This window comes from Triturus cristatus, chromosome 6 (genome assembly GCF_964204655.1).
Source record: "Triturus cristatus chromosome 6, aTriCri1.1, whole genome shotgun sequence".
Taxonomy (NCBI): Eukaryota; Metazoa; Chordata; class Amphibia; order Caudata; family Salamandridae; genus Triturus; species Triturus cristatus.
The window spans coordinates 1,760,663,879-1,760,682,229 of NC_140589.1; the positions used below are offsets into that span (position 1 = coordinate 1,760,663,879).

Consider the following 18,351-nt stretch of genomic DNA (forward strand, 5'->3'; position numbering starts at 1 on the left):
CTATCTCAAGGACACAGCCAGAGAGTCACACCTGAATCTCACTATGCATTTCCAAGCAGGCACAGTAATTTATCTGTTTCACTCTCTATGCTATTTCTGATTTCCCTATTAATAGGTCACAGATTAATGAGTCGAAAAGAATCAGGGCTTGCCGACTATGGTCTTTCTGCTCCGGCCAGAATCTTGCCACAAAGAATGGTAGAAGATTATTTACACAAGGAATACATAAAATAAATGCATGGAATGCTGTCCCCCAGCCCTCCATCTAGAACTTTACACCAACAATTTGTAAGCTGCCATCAAGACTAATTTGTTCGCATAACCTTCCACTTTATATCATTGCTGCCAATAAAAGATCCTCATTGTTTAGAGTCATTGTGGATTTAACAGCACTAAATATATCCTCTATGCCCATCAATGAATCCACTTCTTAGGTCAGTAACTAGCATCATCAACGATCTCGGAGCTGACGCAAGAAGACTTTGGATCCAACTTTGTGAATGCAAAGTCACATTTCCAGATGCACAAAAGTGTATTGCAATTCTTAATAGACACCTTAAATGGCAATGCAGGTATTGCAAACCATTGACAGTCAGAAGAGAGAGGGGTCACAGGTCAGTCAGAATGCAAATGTGAGTGCTGGGATGGAGGTCTGCTGTCCCATGCACGCCTCAATCCAAGTTTTCCTTGTTATCATTAACTACCGTTTTGCAAAAATACCTTTTGTGGTGCAAGTCATTTGAGCATCCCTTGCCCTTCAAAGGAAGAGTCTGATTCCACAAGGATGCAAAGCTGCTTTGCAGCTGATTTGTGCATGAGGCCACTCACTTTCAGGTGCCCAATTTTCTTTCTTAGGGAGGCTTGCATAAAATATAAATATATAAATTGTTATGAAAGTTTATGCCTATTCAAGTCTACTAGATATGCCCAAATCCAGTCCTTTCCTGAGATCTAGAGCTTGTCACACATGTATGTATGCATTTATGTGATATTTGCCTGGTGCATACTTAGGGCCTAATAACTAGTTTGGCTGTCCATTTGCCACCATCCCCACGGTAGAGGTGCCGTGGCAGTTGGGGATGTATTACGACTACGGTGGTTGGACTGCCATAGAACTGCCACAACAGCCAGGGATCCGCAAGCCCTGGTGCTGGCCCGGCGGTCTGAGGTCACAGTATGCTTGCTGGTGCAGCTGCGGCACCGACAAGCATATTACGAGTTTTCTCCCGCCAACAGTCTCAGGCCTCAGGGTCTGGGGATACATGCAGGGGGGGCACATGGTGTGCCCACCTGTGTGCATGCACAAGACCGTGCTGTGCAGGAACGGGCTTTTGTGCTCCCTCAGCATTGCGGTGCTAAGGTTCACTTATGAGCCTTTGTACTACACTGCCGCAGGACCACCAAAGGACAGCCTGCCAGACCACAAGGAAACTCGAAGTCTGGCGGGCTGTCCGCAGTTGGGATTGGCAGTATGGGAGCGGGATGGTGGTGTGCCGCCCCCCTCCCACACTGCCAAACTCATATTTGGGCCCTTAGTTAAAAGGCAGTGGAGCACCATACAGGGTCAAAGGCAAAGGTACATTCAATGAGTGATTGGAGCAGAAGTTGTGTCCAGAAAGTGGAGGTGGATTATTACTTCATTGTGATATAGTGTTCCTAAAAGTGATGTATTTTCAGCTCTTTCCTAAATTAGAGCAAGGTTGAGGGAGTCTAAATGTATACAGGGATGTCGTTTAAGATCCTGGGTGCATAAATAGAGTAGGCCCAGTGGCGCAGCTAGCCCTATGACCGTCCATGGCGGCCCCTGTGTTTTCCACCCAGCGGGCGGCTGCCTTAAAAAGCAGGGGGGGGAGGGTTGCTGGCGAGAATCAGCGCCGGTTGCCTCCCCTCCATGGCTGCAATTTAAAGCAGGGGGAGGGTGATTGCGGCCCCCTAGACCGCCCCTGCCCCGCTTGCTACGTCACAGAGTAGGCCTGTTGCCCTGTTTATTTCTTTTGATCAGGTCTTCATCTCTAGTCCAAAGGTGTCCTGGCTGTAAATGTGTCAAGAGTCAATGAAAGTGGCGAGCTTGCTAGCCAGGGTGGAAGGCTGACATGTGTGATGGTTTACTGGATAATTTAGCTGATTTTGAGGATGTCCCAGGCTGAGAAGGGGATTCAATAGTCACTTTATGATGGGAGTGTCACCATGTATTTACAGGTCCTTAATGAGGCTTTAAATACATATTTGTACACATTTTATATTTTGTGATGAACTGTCGTATTTCATTATGTTTCCTTTTCTGCATCTCTCTATGTTCAATCTTCTAGAGAAGGCTTATAAAGTTCATACTATGATCTATGGGCCTATGCCTTTTTAAATGGCTCCACCTTTAATCTTGCCACAACATCTAATCATGTTTCATTAGGTCTCACCAGCTTCATGTAATCAAATTCATAAATAAAAAAAATGAATTTATATTGACACTAAAAGAGGAGCTTTGGATCAGTCATCCATATCCATTAGTCTGGTCCTCTTCAGCCATTAGCTCTCTTGCATGGTGAACGATAGCCTTTACCTGCCCACGTGTGTACATCTCCCTTAAAAAGGAATGCACTTAGTGGCAGGGCTGATGGACTGCTTGTTTACATTATCAATACTATTTTATTTCCATTCTTTATCATTTTTAATTTCTTTAGCCATCCTTTTGCATTCACACTCTGTTTTCAAGGTTATAGAGATTCCATGTACCCTTTCTTTACACTAATAATATTCATAATTTACTGTGATGTGCAATATAATTTGAAAGTGTTTCTTACCCTCCTTATGGAGAACTGCTGGCTTGAAGCATAAGTGTTGTTCTATTAAATATAGTTGATTTCTTTACTTCTTTAATTTTAAACGAATTTTGCAAGCACATATTCTCAAAGTTTAGGCAGCACATGCTTTTTCTTTTCTTTATTGTTATTTTGTGTCATATACTTCCAATAAGAATTAAAGAAATCACTGTATCCATCGAGCTAGCTTGTCAGCACCAGATCTGTTAGCTTTGTGAATGCTTAATTTAATTTTTGAATAATTTGAGGCAAGGTCCCTTGCTGCACAACAAGTTAAATAACAGTGTGGTGTTCTTCTTCAGCAAAGTATCACCTTTTCCATCAGTACCGTGTTTTAAACGGAATAGGTTGAATTTCATGGAACAATGATCAAAGGATAAAAACAGTGATCTTACAATACATAGACTTACTTGTAAAATCCAGTTGCTGACAAGCTCACGCGGTCCAAATATGCAGCAGATACCTAAAAAAGATTATACTTTAAAATAAAATGTGATAGACTAAAATGAAACGTCCATGACAACAATAAAGGAATATAGTATTCTATCCCCTTATCATGTAAATAAAATTATGCATGAATAGCATATAGTGCAGTAGCATCAGGCCCTATGATAATGCACATAGTTAATAAAAAGCTATCCAGTTTGGCATTGTAAAACAATTCTCCTTTAGAGGCTGCCATTGGTTTGTGCCACTTTATCTACATTTTCATCATATGATACACCGAAAAGCTTTCAGCTGACATGTAAAAAGGGGGGCATGCATGTTCCCCTCAGGTGTGGCCTTGAAGGCCTCCCATGAAAGTATTCACCAAGCAAGTATCCATGAGTGCATGTGTCTTATTTGATTTTGCCTCTATTTTGATTATTTTTCAGAGTGTTTAACATGTTCCTTCTAGGTTTGTCAAATCCAGCGAATACACTGTTTCTGCTTGATTTAACACGACAAGTTGAAAAATAATTTCATACCAACCTGTTGGTTTTCTATACATAAATTATAATTACGTTATGTAGGTCCTAGTTTCAAGTTTTGCAAGATGGTGTAAACATGCAGTTGTACAATACAGTAAAACCAAAACAGCCTGTGTTCCTCCTTTGGTCCGTGAGGTTGGAATGGGAAAATATAATTGTCCTGGGAAAAAAGTTGGGTGCAGTGAAGGTTTTTCCCTGGTCGAATCTATCACTTGTATTCTGGGGATGAGAGGTGGAGCAGGGATGAGAAAAGCAGGAATGCTAGAAGGGAGCAGCTGCCTAGGTGATGCTGAGTGTAACAGAGGCATTCACAATCTTGTTCAGATCTTCAAGGGGTCAGCTGTGATGCAGAAGGGAAGCAGGCATTTTATGACTAAGGAGCCTTAGTACTGGATGGACCTTTCCTTACCTGGTACAGCGGGGCATTCTAGTACGTTTATTTCATGCATGACGTTAGAATTCTCTGTGCCTCAGAGAGTCTTCCACTTGATGTACATTTTTGTCCTGCAACTAATTCATACATTTCATGGGTGCAGAGTTGTGATCTGAATATACTAATTCAAAGATGTGGGGTCACATGGCTTTTCACCCTCTGTAGTTTGTTTAGGACATAGGCTGGGTGCCAGCATCGAGTACATTACAGTTGAGAGGTGGAAAATGACTACTGTAATAGGAAGCGTGATCGAGTGTTACAGCAGTAAGAGGTTCTTCTTGACGCAGTCATCATTTGAAGCACAAAGGACAATACATTGTCAATGGTTAGCGCGTGCTTGTGACCATTGCTTGGGTGCTGATAGAGATGGTGGTTTTGTGAACAGGAAAGGTTCTAGGTTCAGAGGGCAAACTATTGGAAATTGGGTTGAGTGTTCAGAAAGAAGTAGCTTGTTTTTCTTCACTTCGGGTTGTGCAAGAGGTAACCAACAACCTCCGCTATGCAGTCCGTATACATATGATAATAACCAACCTCAAAGATCATATGGCTAGGTCAAAAGACAATATATGCTTTAAAGGGGATTACCAACATACCCAATCCCCAAATCACTAAATATGATGTGGGATGATAGTGGTAGATGATAGGAATAAAACTATCTACCCCCACTAGGCATACTTAGAAGTAAAAAAACTGTGTGATGGCAATTGACACCTTTGGGTGGTGGATAATGATTTTCTGATCTACTGTATTGATGGTCACTGAGAGGTCAAGCTGAATTACAGCAAATATCCATTCATTTAGTTCCGGTACATCTGTGCGGATGGAGGGTAATACTAGACAGCAAGGAACCGGACATTGCTGTTGAGTGCTAAACGTTTTCCATCCAGGGAAGACATTAATTGGGAGAAAGGATTGATATGGTCTCCAGACCTGCCTGGGCTTGTTAAGTATTGGGGTGATGATGCCATGCTCCAAATGAAGATAGCTTCACAGTGGTGCTGTGATTCTTTGATGAGTTGAGACAAGGGCGGATCAATCACTCATAGACCATGATAAGCCCTCTTTGGGTCACATATATCTACAGTATGAGCATAGGAGGATCAATATGGAAAAGGCTGATTCATGAAAGAAGTTTGGTCTTGAAGAGGACAATCTGCAAGAGGTTTCTATAGCGTGAAGGAGTCTGACTGTGGTATCCATGGAGGGCAATGCCAACTACCAAAAGGATTAGACACATTTCCTTGTATAAATATGTATTTAATGTCTGTTAATATGAAGTCCGTGACTGAGGATTGTTGTGGTACAAAACACCTTGAAAATCTGTCAGTCGGAAATATAATGCTTGATTCTCATGGCTTCTTTTTCATTTTTTATATGTTAAGTCATTTTGAAAATTATATTTGGCAGTGACCTAATGCCGGCAAACTCTGATTCAGTCGCTCTAGGATAGGCTTGGTTCTACGGCAGCATCAGCAGATGGGTGCCAGACTACTCCCGAAAATGGAAATGTGGCCTCATTGCCCACACAAACATAACAGGTGTATTTTGTAAAGCACATGATTACCCATAGGTGTCCTGGCGCTGAATAACAGATGTTTATTGTTACCCAAGTCAATGTTACTCATTTTATTGACCTCAGATGGATGAAAGGCTGAGTGGACCTGCCGGGATTTGAACCTGTGACCATGAGGTTGAACACAAGCCCCTGCAGTAGCTGCTTTAGTCCACTGAGCCACCAGACCCGGCTAGTTGTGGCAAGTAGTTATTGTGCCTAATAGTGCAAATCCTTTGCACCCATGCCGGTTGCATCTATGTGTGTGCACTTTGCATTTCTATGTGGAGCAGTCTCTGGATTATTATTGTGAATTTTTAAGGAATTGCTAGCCTTTTTGATAAATTTTAAATTGAATGTATGTTAAAAAAAACGACCTATCTAATAAATTTGATGCAGTTATAGGACATACAATTGTTGCTTTTTATGGTAGTGTTTCTGTTTTGCATATTCTTGATTTTGTTGCTTTGCTTTTTTTCCCTCCTCTTTTTGTTATGGTTCGAACAACATTTATACGTTTTAGCATTTACTAGTACCATTCAATCCTAAATATGACTGTTGGTTTCTTAAAGCAGTTCTTAGTACCTAAAAATAAACCTACCCATTCTTCCCATGTTCCATCAGGTTTAGAAGATTTGATTGGCTCCAGCCTCTCCAAAATAGTCTGACAAGCATTCTAAAGAAAGATATAAGTTATGAGCAACACTTGTATATAGTTATCACATGCAGGAGCCTGAATCTATCATACAAGAACATGAATTCATCACACAGGAGCATGAATCCACCCAATAAAGGGACACAGAACATAGAGATGCTTTATGAGAATATGTTCACTACAAATATAGGATTGTTCTAAGGAAGAGCTTTTTCACAAAACATACAAGCCAATGTTTGACCCCTATGTGGACACAGAATAAACCTTGACGCAGATGAGTGTAAACATTGTAGGCTTCCTAATGTTGGGATTGCCATAGACCTGCAATGTTTGTTGGGATGCTGATCAAATATTTAACCACATGACTAGCTTGAGGGATGCTTCAACTCACTTCCAATAAGTCGCGGCAGCAGAGCAACTAGGGATGTAGTTTCTGATTGGTCGTCACTTGCTGAACGCTTCATAGACAGTTGGTCTCTTCCATAGGTGTATCTGACCTATTATTGTATAGTATCGTCTAGTGCTTCAGATGGGTGCCAAACGGCAAGCATTTTCTTTTCCTTCTGAATGGAATCATAAGGTACCCCTCCCTCCCATCGACTGATTACTGCTTGAGTCAGTTTGTAAACTAGATGAAGGGGGTCCCTGGTTTATAGTCAGCAAGTCTTTTTTTCACTCTATCAGGGCTTCATTTCAGAAAGTGCGCTATATTCAGAAATAGAGCAAAGGGGATATAATACCTGTAGGCGCATACTGGGCATTCAGAAAAGGAACTTCTTTCTTGCCATTTGCAAACAAGCTACCAGACTACAAACTGTTTACTGAAGGTGGAAGAGGCATTGCCAGTGGCTTCCCTCTCACAATTAATACGGCCACCCAACAGCTGTAGTACCTGTCACAGAAAATAAGCTCAACATTGATGTTTGATAAAGAGATTCAAAATTAATGCAGTTACGGCTACATGATTTTTAGGTGAGGTATGGCCAGCTTATTACAGACTTTCTATTAGAAGTTATGATAGCAGCATATTTTGCTGCTGCATCACGATCACTGCCTCATCAATTCACACTTTTTTTTCTGGTCAATGGTATTAGATACACGAGGCGAATTACCACAGGTGGTGAAAAAATATACTACAAGAAATCAGAAAATGATGTCCTGTTGGAGAAATTGTGTATGTACTACTGCCATTATTATTGATTAGCGATATTTGCCAACCACATTGATGCTGTTCCTCAAATGCTGATTTGGAATCCAATATCTTTCGGTATTATCACCCTGAAAAGTGGTTATGTCAGTGTACTTGTAATTTGCTGTGGCCTGTATTTCATAAATAATTGAGCCTAGAATTCTCATTTATTCCACATTAATGGGTTGGGCAGGAACATGCTATTATATTTTATGTGCAATGTGTTACATCATCAGCCAACTAGTTCACTAAAGCAGCTCAATTCCGGTGCAGTCAACTCACAATATGTGCCTGTTATTTATTTAGCTTGTCATTTTATAGTTCCTGCTTTATCTTTACAAGATGTTATTCCTGGTTTACAATTGCTTCTAAATGCACCTCGTCCACTACAACAATGCTGCAATAAGATATAGTTGCTGAAAAACAGTGTTGGAAATGAGATGGCTTGGGACAGTGCCACTGTGGGACATAAAGCCAGTCATTCGTTGATAGTCGTACAATGAGTCAAATACAAAATGGCTTCCCATTTCAAAAGGCATAACCAAACAATGGCTAACTTTACTTATTGATACTAGTCGCACACTATTTCCCAACATGTGTTGTCACTGGTTGGAACCAAGTAAGGTAGCAGAAGTTTGAAGAGGAAATGATGTATGTGCTGTAGGAGTCAAGCCCACAAATTGAATTTTTCTTTTCTTTTTGTTTGAACTCTAATTGCGAAAAATTGCCTGTTAGAATATTGTGTATTAATATTGCTTGAGACACATATTGATATATTCATTGTTTTAAACAAATATTGTAACATTAGATGAAGATTTTCTATAAATAACTGCAATGGCGTGATATTTTTGGACATAAAGGCTAGGACATAATATTTCTATGAGAAAATATTCTGACTACGACATTCTGGTACCACATCCCAAAAATTGACTGAGGGGGCTTCTGCCAAATCAGATGAACTAGATTGGAGATAAAAAGGACTTTAGCATCTTTAGAAATGTCCTAGGTGCACTACTTGATCTACTCTCCTTGTGAGTTGAATTCCCTGTTATGTAGTCATTTCTAATGCTCCCCGAACTCAGGTCTCCGCACAGGAACCTTATTAGTGCTTTACACATATCCTATTTTTCCATACACACATATGCAACTATATAGCATATAGGGGATAATTTTTTATCCAGTACTGCATGTGGGAGCCAAAATGTGGCTCAAAAACAGAAACTCAAGAATCCATTACCAGCCTCTTTCTTGGCAAAACTTTGCCCCAAAATGAACCCTCTGTCTCCCCATACAAAAGCGAAAGGCTTTCTTGCATGAGAATGTGTGCTGGATTGTGGAATACAAAACACAACAATCCACACATTCATGAGAAACACTTTACATTTCTACACCTGTTAACCCCAAGCGCTCTTGATAATATACCCTTTTGTTGGGTAAAACGAAAGCAAATCTACACTCACAAAAAAAAAAAATGTAATGAATCGAGAAGGGCACAAAGTATTTAAAGTGTGATGCAAACGTTGTGAATGATTAATTATTCTATAAGTAAAACATGGCAACAGATGGACAGACAGAGGCAAAGGAAAATACAGACTGGTAGAAAGAGGAAGGCAAGGAGGCAAATAGGATGTGCACACTGGCAGAGTGACAGGTAGATGGATGAATGAACAAGTGGATGGGTTGACAGATAGATGGACAGGCGGATTAGATAGACTGATGGACAGTCGCATCGATAAATAGATTGATCAGTGGGAAGACCAACAGATGCTTTTGTATTAGTTTATATATATGCTTTATACTAATATGTTTCCTTTCCCACAATATGCAAAATGTAAAAAGTAAAGTATTCATACATAGATGGCCATCCCGTTGAGGTCTGAGCTGGCAGAAGCGGCAGTCGGCGATGTGTTGGGCACAGTGTTGGTGCTGGTCTCACTGATGTGAACTTTGGAAGCAGGAATTCCCAATGTTTTGCTGGCAACCTGAATAAAACAAACTTGTGTGACTCTGTGGATATGCCATTTCCATCCTGTTAAAATACTGGACATGTGTGATGGGCCATATAAACATTTAGCCTTCCGCAACCATGCACGTTATGAAAGTTGAACCAAACTATCATGACCCAGTATCTCTGGAATAAATAAATATTGTTCTCAATAGAGAGTTGATGTATTTCTACCAAAGTCCCTTTGACAATGTATACTGGTGTTCGTCAACCAAAATTGGTATTATTTTCGTTTGGAAAATAATGAACAAATATATTTTCCGGCAAGATTTCTTAGCCTAATAATACTTTTTTTAAAGTTCTACCATTTTCAAGAATCCAAAATCAAAGTACTGCGTAGAAACCCTTCAAATGTTATTTAGCTCTCATTGCCTATCCACATTGTTACTTAGATAAATTTACAGCAAAGACCTTCTGATACGCAGATTAGATTTTCCAATACTATACAGAACAAGTAAATTATGTTGTATATTACACTTTGCATAATGTGACCTGACCATAATTTCCACTGCATACCATTTGTTTGTCCTGGAGTACTACTCCTTTCAAATCATGTCTTTTTTTAATGGTCTTTAGGATAAGACTAGAGCTCTCATTTGGGACTTGTCAGTTAATATAGCGGTCACCGCCAGTTTTGAGGGATCACCACTATGTTTATAGATATTTCCAATGAGCATGGAGAAAACATTCTCTTGTTTTTGCTACCTCTCGTCAGTGGTTGGACTACAGTGAGACACCACAGTATATGCTGGCATTGAATTAATACAGAGCAAAAGCAAGATTATTGTATGTTTGTTTGCTCCACTGCTTTACTGGCTTGTTCTAAATGTCACCTGTTGTTTTTCAGGCAATGGTCAGATGGTAGTTCAAAGGAATGTGCTGTCTCTAGGCTTGCTTTAGGGAACAGGAAATCACCCACACTCATAGTTTCTTTTACTGGATTTCACTTTATTCCAGAACCATTCATATTCACAACAACATGTAAGTAGTAGGAAAATAGGTGCCTGTGATGGGCCTCGTTGAGTAACTTATTTGGAGCAGGATTTACTGTCTCTGAGATTGATACTAGAATGGATACTAAGGCTGAAATTCATTGGCTCCGTTATGAAAACAAATTCAAATTAAATCTAGTCTTATTTTTTAAATCCAATGAAGGAAGTCCAAGTAATTAAGTTGGTTTTATACTCTAAAGATCAGAAATTGTCAATGCCAGTGCTCTACACAGTTTATTCACAGTTCATTGCTTGTACCACCGCCTTCCACAAGCAATAGTGACATAGAGTGCAGATAATAGAGGATGATATTGGAGTACATTCTGTGTGACAAATACTTAAATTGAGTTGAATACCTGGACCATCTTAGTGTGAAGTCCTTGTCCCATTTCAGTCCCCCCGTGCGTAAGCAGCACTGAACCATCTTTGTACACAAGCACCAGAGCACCTGCCTGTGAATAAAACAATAACAACTTAGCACTCTACAATGCAGGATAATGCCTGTGGGTAAAAGAAATGTACAATTAAAATGAAAGTTCAAAATCTGAGGAAGGTTCTTAATTAGTTGACAGATGCCCAGTGTTAAGTTTTTGTCTTCATGTTGACATTTATCATTTGTTTCAGATATTTTTGGTCTATGTTCAGGAATTTTCCAGAAAAATATTGATTCGCATCATGAATGAAACATTTTCCCAGGGGCCAAAAAATATGGTCTGTGTCATGACTGAGGGCTGCATTCATGCCAGAAGGGTGTTTGTGTGCCGGAGGGGAAGGGGTTCAGTTGCGTATTGGGGAAGCAAAGCATGTACATGGAGTGGAGCATAACTTGCGGAGTTATTTTGAGAGTTTCATTCCACACTGCCATCTAAATTAAATTCATTGAATCTAGAAGAACCATAGTCTGGCAACACTGTCTTTTGGTGTATCTGACTCGCTCTTTCTTTACCGCACCCTGGAGAAAGCCTTTTCTGCTAGACATCACTACCTTTGGTGAGTGATTTGTGCAAAGTAAGTTACTTGATTACTGATTTGGAATGAAATGGATTATTAGGCCTTACTATCTCCTTATGACGTTAGTCGCTTATCTGTATACATTAGGAGTGCTTAGTTATAGGCTCAGACAAGGTCGCTTGTGCTAGAACAATCCTTGACAAAGACCTCCCAACAAGGTGCATATTTACTGAGCTGGGCAGACACAAACACCCAACCTCCACCGCTAGACATGGGGCAAAGGGAAGGTTCTAGCCATGGCACTCGGAGAGACTTGGGGGCTTATTTTCAAGCCCCTTGCACGGTCCATAAATCATTTTTTCCATAATAAAAGTGATGCACCGGCGGCGCAAGTGGCTTGTAAATAAGCCCCTTGATGTTTAATCATGGCTTTACCCCTTTTCCAGAATATGGGTTCCACAACAAAGTGGTATATCTTTGGTGAGTGTAGTCTCTATGCCTCACCATCTGAACCACTCACACCCCAGTCACGTAATGAGAAAGCATTTGTTTAAATTAATCTCTGCCTTCACTTGTGACAAATTTTGCTCTCATAGCTAATCACTTTTTGAACATATTTCTCTGCTCCCTTTTTCTAAACAGAAACAGCAAAAACTTAAATCAAACTAAACCAAATACATGTACTAAGTATGCGAAAAAGAAAACTGGGCGATAATCCAACCATTATTTTCTTTTACCCATTGGGGGTAAGTACACCGAGTCTAAAATATGGTGTTGTGAGAAAGTTATGAACCTTGAAACAAGGAATTCTGCCCTGTGATGTTAGTGCGCCTGCCTCATCAATTGTTTAATGATAGTCAAATCTAATTTCAAATCAATTAATCTTTATTCGGATATAAGAATATCCATAAAAGAGCATGACACAAAGAAACAAATAAAACATTGCATGTTTAAGTCAATATACACATAGTTAAAAGCAATAAAAACTTTGCGGCTTCTACAATTAAGCAAAACAGCGTCACTAAACCGTCATGGACGTGAGAATTAGGTGGAACCACTAGGGAAGTGGGACTCTGAATATAGCAGCATATTATGGTAAAGTGCAAGGATTTGACAAGTTGAAGCGGGATAATAAATCATGGCCCGGGCCAATGTAAACAACGTAAGACTCCCTAATAACATTAGACCGGCCATTAAACAATGTTAAACGGATCCTTGGCTGGTATAATATTAAAAAGGAGGCAGAAAGTATGCATTAAAACTGCTACCGGGCCTAATTAAAGAGTAAGAAACATTCATCATAAAATTAGCTAATAAAAACAAGAAGCCTGGGCTATATTAAAGCAACATACACATCTGTACCCCATGAAAACGAGGATGGCTACTCCTCACTTCTAGTATTCCTTAGTTTTACAGCTGATCTTAAGAAATTCACAGTGGTGAACAGCGTAAATATGTCTGAGGAAAGTTTCAGGAACAAAAGTGCCACCTTAACCTGGCTAAATTTGGTGCGTCTTAACATAGTTTTTAAAAACAATGACCTTGTGTACGCATAAAAGGGACAAAGTAAAACAAAATGGAGAGTATCTTGCGGAGATCTCTGATCGCAGCCGCAAGGTCCCTTTGTGTCAATGATAGTCAAATCATGGCCTTTGTATGCCTTAGTTCCTCTAATCGCTATTATGTGATAGAGATGGGAATGCCATTGAAGGCTCAAGACAAGCATCGGCCATCACCAAATCAGACAAAGCCTCAAAAAACATTGGCACTTGTTACAACAAATACCTAACATCACTCAAGACCTCAAAACATACCCAGAAACCACATTTAGACGTGCACCAAACCTGAAGGACATGCTCTGCAAATCAGAATTTGAAGACAAACGGAACATAGTCACTACATTCTTAGACAGGCCTCCAGGATTCCACACCTGCAAAAATTGCAGCATCTGCAAACTAAGCTGCAACAAAATGACAAGAGTACCGATAACGCAAGGGAGAGAATTCATCATAAAAGAATTGATTGACTGTAATAGTAGATTCTGTATTTACATGATAATCTGCCCCTGCAACCTTCCGTATATCGGCAGCACAATCAGACCATTACGGACCAGGATTCAGGAACACTACCGCAACATCCATAAACATACTTCAGGCCATCCACTCACCGAACATTTTGAAGACAGCCACCCTCACAAAAAGGACTTCCGCTTCTTTGGTTTGGAGATTGTACACCAAACTAAGAGAGGGGGAAACCGTGAACCCAAACTACGGAGATGCGAAAGTGCACTAATCATGAACTACAAAACTACAAATCTGGGGCTTAACAAGGATGCAGAAATGCATGTATGGTTAGGAGATGATTAGCTGCGCCTTGCTCCCACATATTGGTTAAACCACCTCCCTTAGCCCAAGGACACCACCACCTCACTTTCCCTCTTTGCCTCTCTTAACACCTTCTACCAGAGGCTCTCCCTATGTTACCAGAGAATACACAGCGTGCCTCTTTTGAAATGCCATTTATTCGGATATGGGTCCATGCCTAAGACGCAAACTATATGATTATTTGGCGTCAATATGCTCAACTGGACATTAATATGCCACTTTTTTTCACTTTTAGTGGTAACTGATATATGTCCTGAAAATACAGAACACTCGTAAAATTCTATGGGCCTCATGCAGGAAGCCAAATACCGGTCGGTAACGGCCGATTTTCGGTAATTATACCGTTACCGACCGGTATTTTGGCTATTGAGATGTAGGGGGAGAATTTCATGATTCGGTATTTACCGAATCGGTAAAATTACCGAATCGGTAATATTACCGATTCGGTAAATACCGAATCATGAAATGAGATGTAGGGGGAGTGTGTGGTGGGTGTGGGGATTCGGTATTTACCACCAACTAAAGGTTGGTGGTAAATGACGATTAGGTGAAAAAAAGCATTTTTGTGCACGTTCAAGTGTGCAATGTGGCAGACATTCATGCCCTTAGGGCATGTATGTGCGCCACATGTGCACACATGGCCGAATCAGGGGTGCAACAGGGTGTCAATGTGACACCCTGCCACCCTTGCATGTGCTCCCCCATTACCGAATCGGTATTTACCGATTCGGTAATGAGGCATACCTTCCCATCAATGGGAAGGTATGCCTCATTACCGAATCGGTAAATACCGATTCGGTAATTACCGAATTTTTCCGAATCGGTAATATTTACCGACTCATTACCTACATTGCATTTACCACTTCATAAATACCGAATCGGTATGATTCGGTATTTATGAAGTGGTAAATGCCAGCCCACCTACATAAGGCCCTATATGTATTACATGTCTGACGCATCATTGTTATTTTTTCTAAAGGTGCCATTTAGCTTAATATGTCTACCAGCATGCCTGTCTCTACCAGACATTTTCCCCATTCTAACATGGCGGTCGATAAATACCGTCCCGCTCACCCCCCTGTTAATCCTTCCTTCAATAAATACCCCATTCCAATATTGCGCCCAGCGCAAGCACCTCGTCTGTTCCGGGTTACTACCCGGAAGCTGTTACACGCGACCCCCTTATCATTGCCTGCTACTACCGGCTTTACATCACAACCAAAGCCGCAGAAACCCACTGAACCTGGCATTAGCCGAGACCGGAGGTAAGAGGTACATCACTACCCCCTTCATGTCCTACCAGATTTCAGCCCATATGGTACGATTTTAAATTTTTGTTTTTCATTGTCCTTTTCCCCTTTTTAGAATCTTCGGGTTCACAAACCCTTTCCTTCACACAAAGATACCCCATTACGTGACTACCCGGTAAGGGAATCTTGATCTCACTGTGCACTTTATATGATATTGCTCACTTATTCAGCAAAGTGCACTCGTATGTTTTGCTTTTCTCAAATTCTCCCCAACTACATTCGAATTCCGCAAAGGTTGGCATTCCCGTCCTACTTCACGACTTATAGTATGTCGAATATCTATGAGCACTTTCCACATTCTGGGATAGCTCCACTTTTCAAACCATGGTTTTTTTTCCGTGTTTTAGACCGCACCCACCAATGTGTTTTTCACTTCATAATTACATTTCAATCTAGTTATTGCATGTTACTGCCTTCATCCAACCTAAAAATCACGATGTATCTTGACCGATGACGCGCTTCTCCCTCGGTTCACACTAGTCACCGATTCATTACTTTTGGCGCCACGCACCTATTTACCCGCGTTTTTGCTAACAACCCGTATTAGATGTAACTAATGTCAATTTCCTTTCTTTCATCTCATACCTGACCCGGCTACCCTTGACGCTGCAATCCCATTAATACTGTAAATATATGCTCACTTCTTACAATTGTTTGCCAATTGACATCTTGCCTCTGACTTAACGTATACTCGTAACGCTGGGTTCAATTGTGACTATCTGTTTTCACTCATGTCTATATAATTTGTTTCCTGCGTTTCATGATTGCGTCACCTCTATATAACTTTTGGAACCCACAATGACTTGTCTTAAAATTGTTGACTCTCTCGACTACCCTGCTCTTATATGACATGCAATTCCTTTTCTCTCCCTCCCTAAATAACCGCTTGGCTTCTAATCTAAAAAATGTTTCGTTATTATGATGTTTTCGTAAATATGCACCTTGTAAACCGGCAACTGTTTTGATTTTGTCTTGCATACGCGCGCTGCCCCGAATTGGGGTTCCTTGACCTTTTACACAATATTACTTTCTTCCATCTCTGATGCCATTATGTTTTAAATTGACTGTCCTTAAACTATAGTGTTAATGCTAAATTTGTAATGTATGACATGGATTCCTGTAAATGCCAACCTTCCCCGCTTAATATAACTATCTACATTTTTTCACCTTCAATACGATTTAATACCCGAATCACATCACCTATTCTTTCCTTGCAACTTAACCTCATTTTGCACATTTGTTCTAATATACTCCTTTCAACCTCCACCTTACCTCCCTCTATTCCCCCACCCATATACTCTTCCTTCTAATCACACCAAAACTTCCTGTAACAACCTTTGCTAATCCCTCGCACCTCAACTCTGCTCCTTTTCCTTTTTCTTTCCCCTCTCCCTTCCCTTACTTATTTTTGACTTACCCTTTCTTCTGTCCCTACCACCCACAACCTTGTATGTCTTGTACACATGACTTACCAAACTCTGTGTAAATAACCCTTGTTGTAACACTGCCTATGTACAGCCCTGAGGAAGCCCTAGGCCTGATGGCCAGTTAGGGGGCGAAACACGTGTTGGCTGTGCCATCCATTTTCTTTTCTAGCAGACAAATAAAAGCACGAATATCTTACCATCACCATCGGATCTACTTGCATCAATTGGATATTTCATCCTAATTAACTGAAAACTTATACTCTTGCCCGGATACACCTACAAAATCCAAGCTCAAGCCAGATGCCTGGCTCAGACTCAGAGAGAGGTTTTCCTGCATCTGCGACCTATGCTCCAACTCAGGCACCAAGAATTAAAGACAAAGCATTACCTTTTCATGTAAAAACAGGAGAGAATGAGCTACCTATTTGGTTTATTTGTTTGTTTGTGACTGTAATACATTGGTCCTGAGGAATGCCCCTGTACACTGGACTGGCTCATTCTAAAGGAAGAAACATGTCGACCATATATGAGGAATATTATTTCACACTCCCCATCTCTGCTTTCATTTCTAATCACTGAGGGTGCCAGAATAAAACTGATATACTGCCTACGAGGAGATAGTTTTAACCCACTACAATTCAATATACAGCACTCTGCTCTAACCTATACCTGGCCCTCATCTTTAAAACAAAATACCTCAGCTCCTCTCAGTTGGAAAGTTGTAGCCAGCACCAGGTACCATTGGTCCTGGTGTGAGGAGGGAACCCAATGATGAAGCATGCCACCGTCGGGTGGGCAAGGGTTTTTGTCCTTAAAAAAGCATTTTTTCACATACACTAACACTCCTCTAACTCCCCGACTACACGTAATTGTTTGAGATTAATATTGATAGGGAGCAGGATGTAGCTATTCAGGTTGTGAACTCCTACTGGACCCCCCTTATGTTTTGAATTGAGGACTCATCACATAATAGCCACTAATGATTCCCACCAGTCGTCTATCCTCATGGAATAATCATGAAGTCTTATAAGAAGGTTATCGACTAGGGGTGGGTGAAATATTCTGTTACGCTCAAAGAATTGGTGGAATTTTGGCGACTCTGTGTTATTCTTGTAACATGGAGTTCCGACCAAATTCCGCTAATGGCTGCATGACAGAATGTTTTCTCGAGGATGGCTCCAAAAAGGAAAGTTGACTAGTGAGATTTGTTTTTCCCTAGTGCGATTTCTGGTGGCTAGGAGGACATCCAGCAAGGTTTTTACTACCGTAGGTGGTCGCGGGTGGTCACAGTCAGTCACAGTCTTTTGTGTTCAGAAGACCACCGCTCAAGTAGAAGATCTACTTGAGTGGCAGCAAAATCAGTTCCAGTAGCTGCGCCCTCTTGTACACCGCTTGGTGATGTGAGTACTGATCTTTCAGTGCAGAACTCACTACCGCTGCAAAATGACAGCTCGAGCAGCATAACGTGCCTATTTCCGCCCATTGACAGAACTCCGTGGACTCTTGTGGAGTTTTTCTGTAATTCCGCGAGTTCCGCCCACCCCTACTACCATTGTCGGCACTATTGTACTCACTATTTTCACAAGAATAATCCAAAGATAGAACCAGCAGGGAAGATCACCCTGCCGAAAAACTTGAACTGCATCAAAACCCACAGACAAATGCC

The 18,351-nt window shown here is 40.8% G+C and overlaps 1 protein-coding gene across 2 annotated transcripts in view; it reads right to left on the reverse strand.

Annotated features, from left to right (window-relative positions):
- Positions 1-18,351, reverse strand: part of LOC146821941 (xanthine dehydrogenase/oxidase-like) — a 452,547-nt gene that overhangs the window by 35,677 nt on the left and 398,519 nt on the right. For both annotated transcript variants that reach the window (XM_085613026.1, XM_085613027.1), the window contains exons 28-31: positions 10,970-11,065; positions 9,470-9,598; positions 6,374-6,448; positions 3,227-3,279 (exon numbers count right to left, since the gene is read on the reverse strand). In XM_085613026.1, coding sequence (XP_085469152.1) covers positions 3,227-3,279; positions 6,374-6,448; positions 9,470-9,598; positions 10,970-11,065 — 353 coding nt within the window. The remainder of the gene's footprint in view (positions 1-3,226; positions 3,280-6,373; positions 6,449-9,469; positions 9,599-10,969; positions 11,066-18,351) is intronic.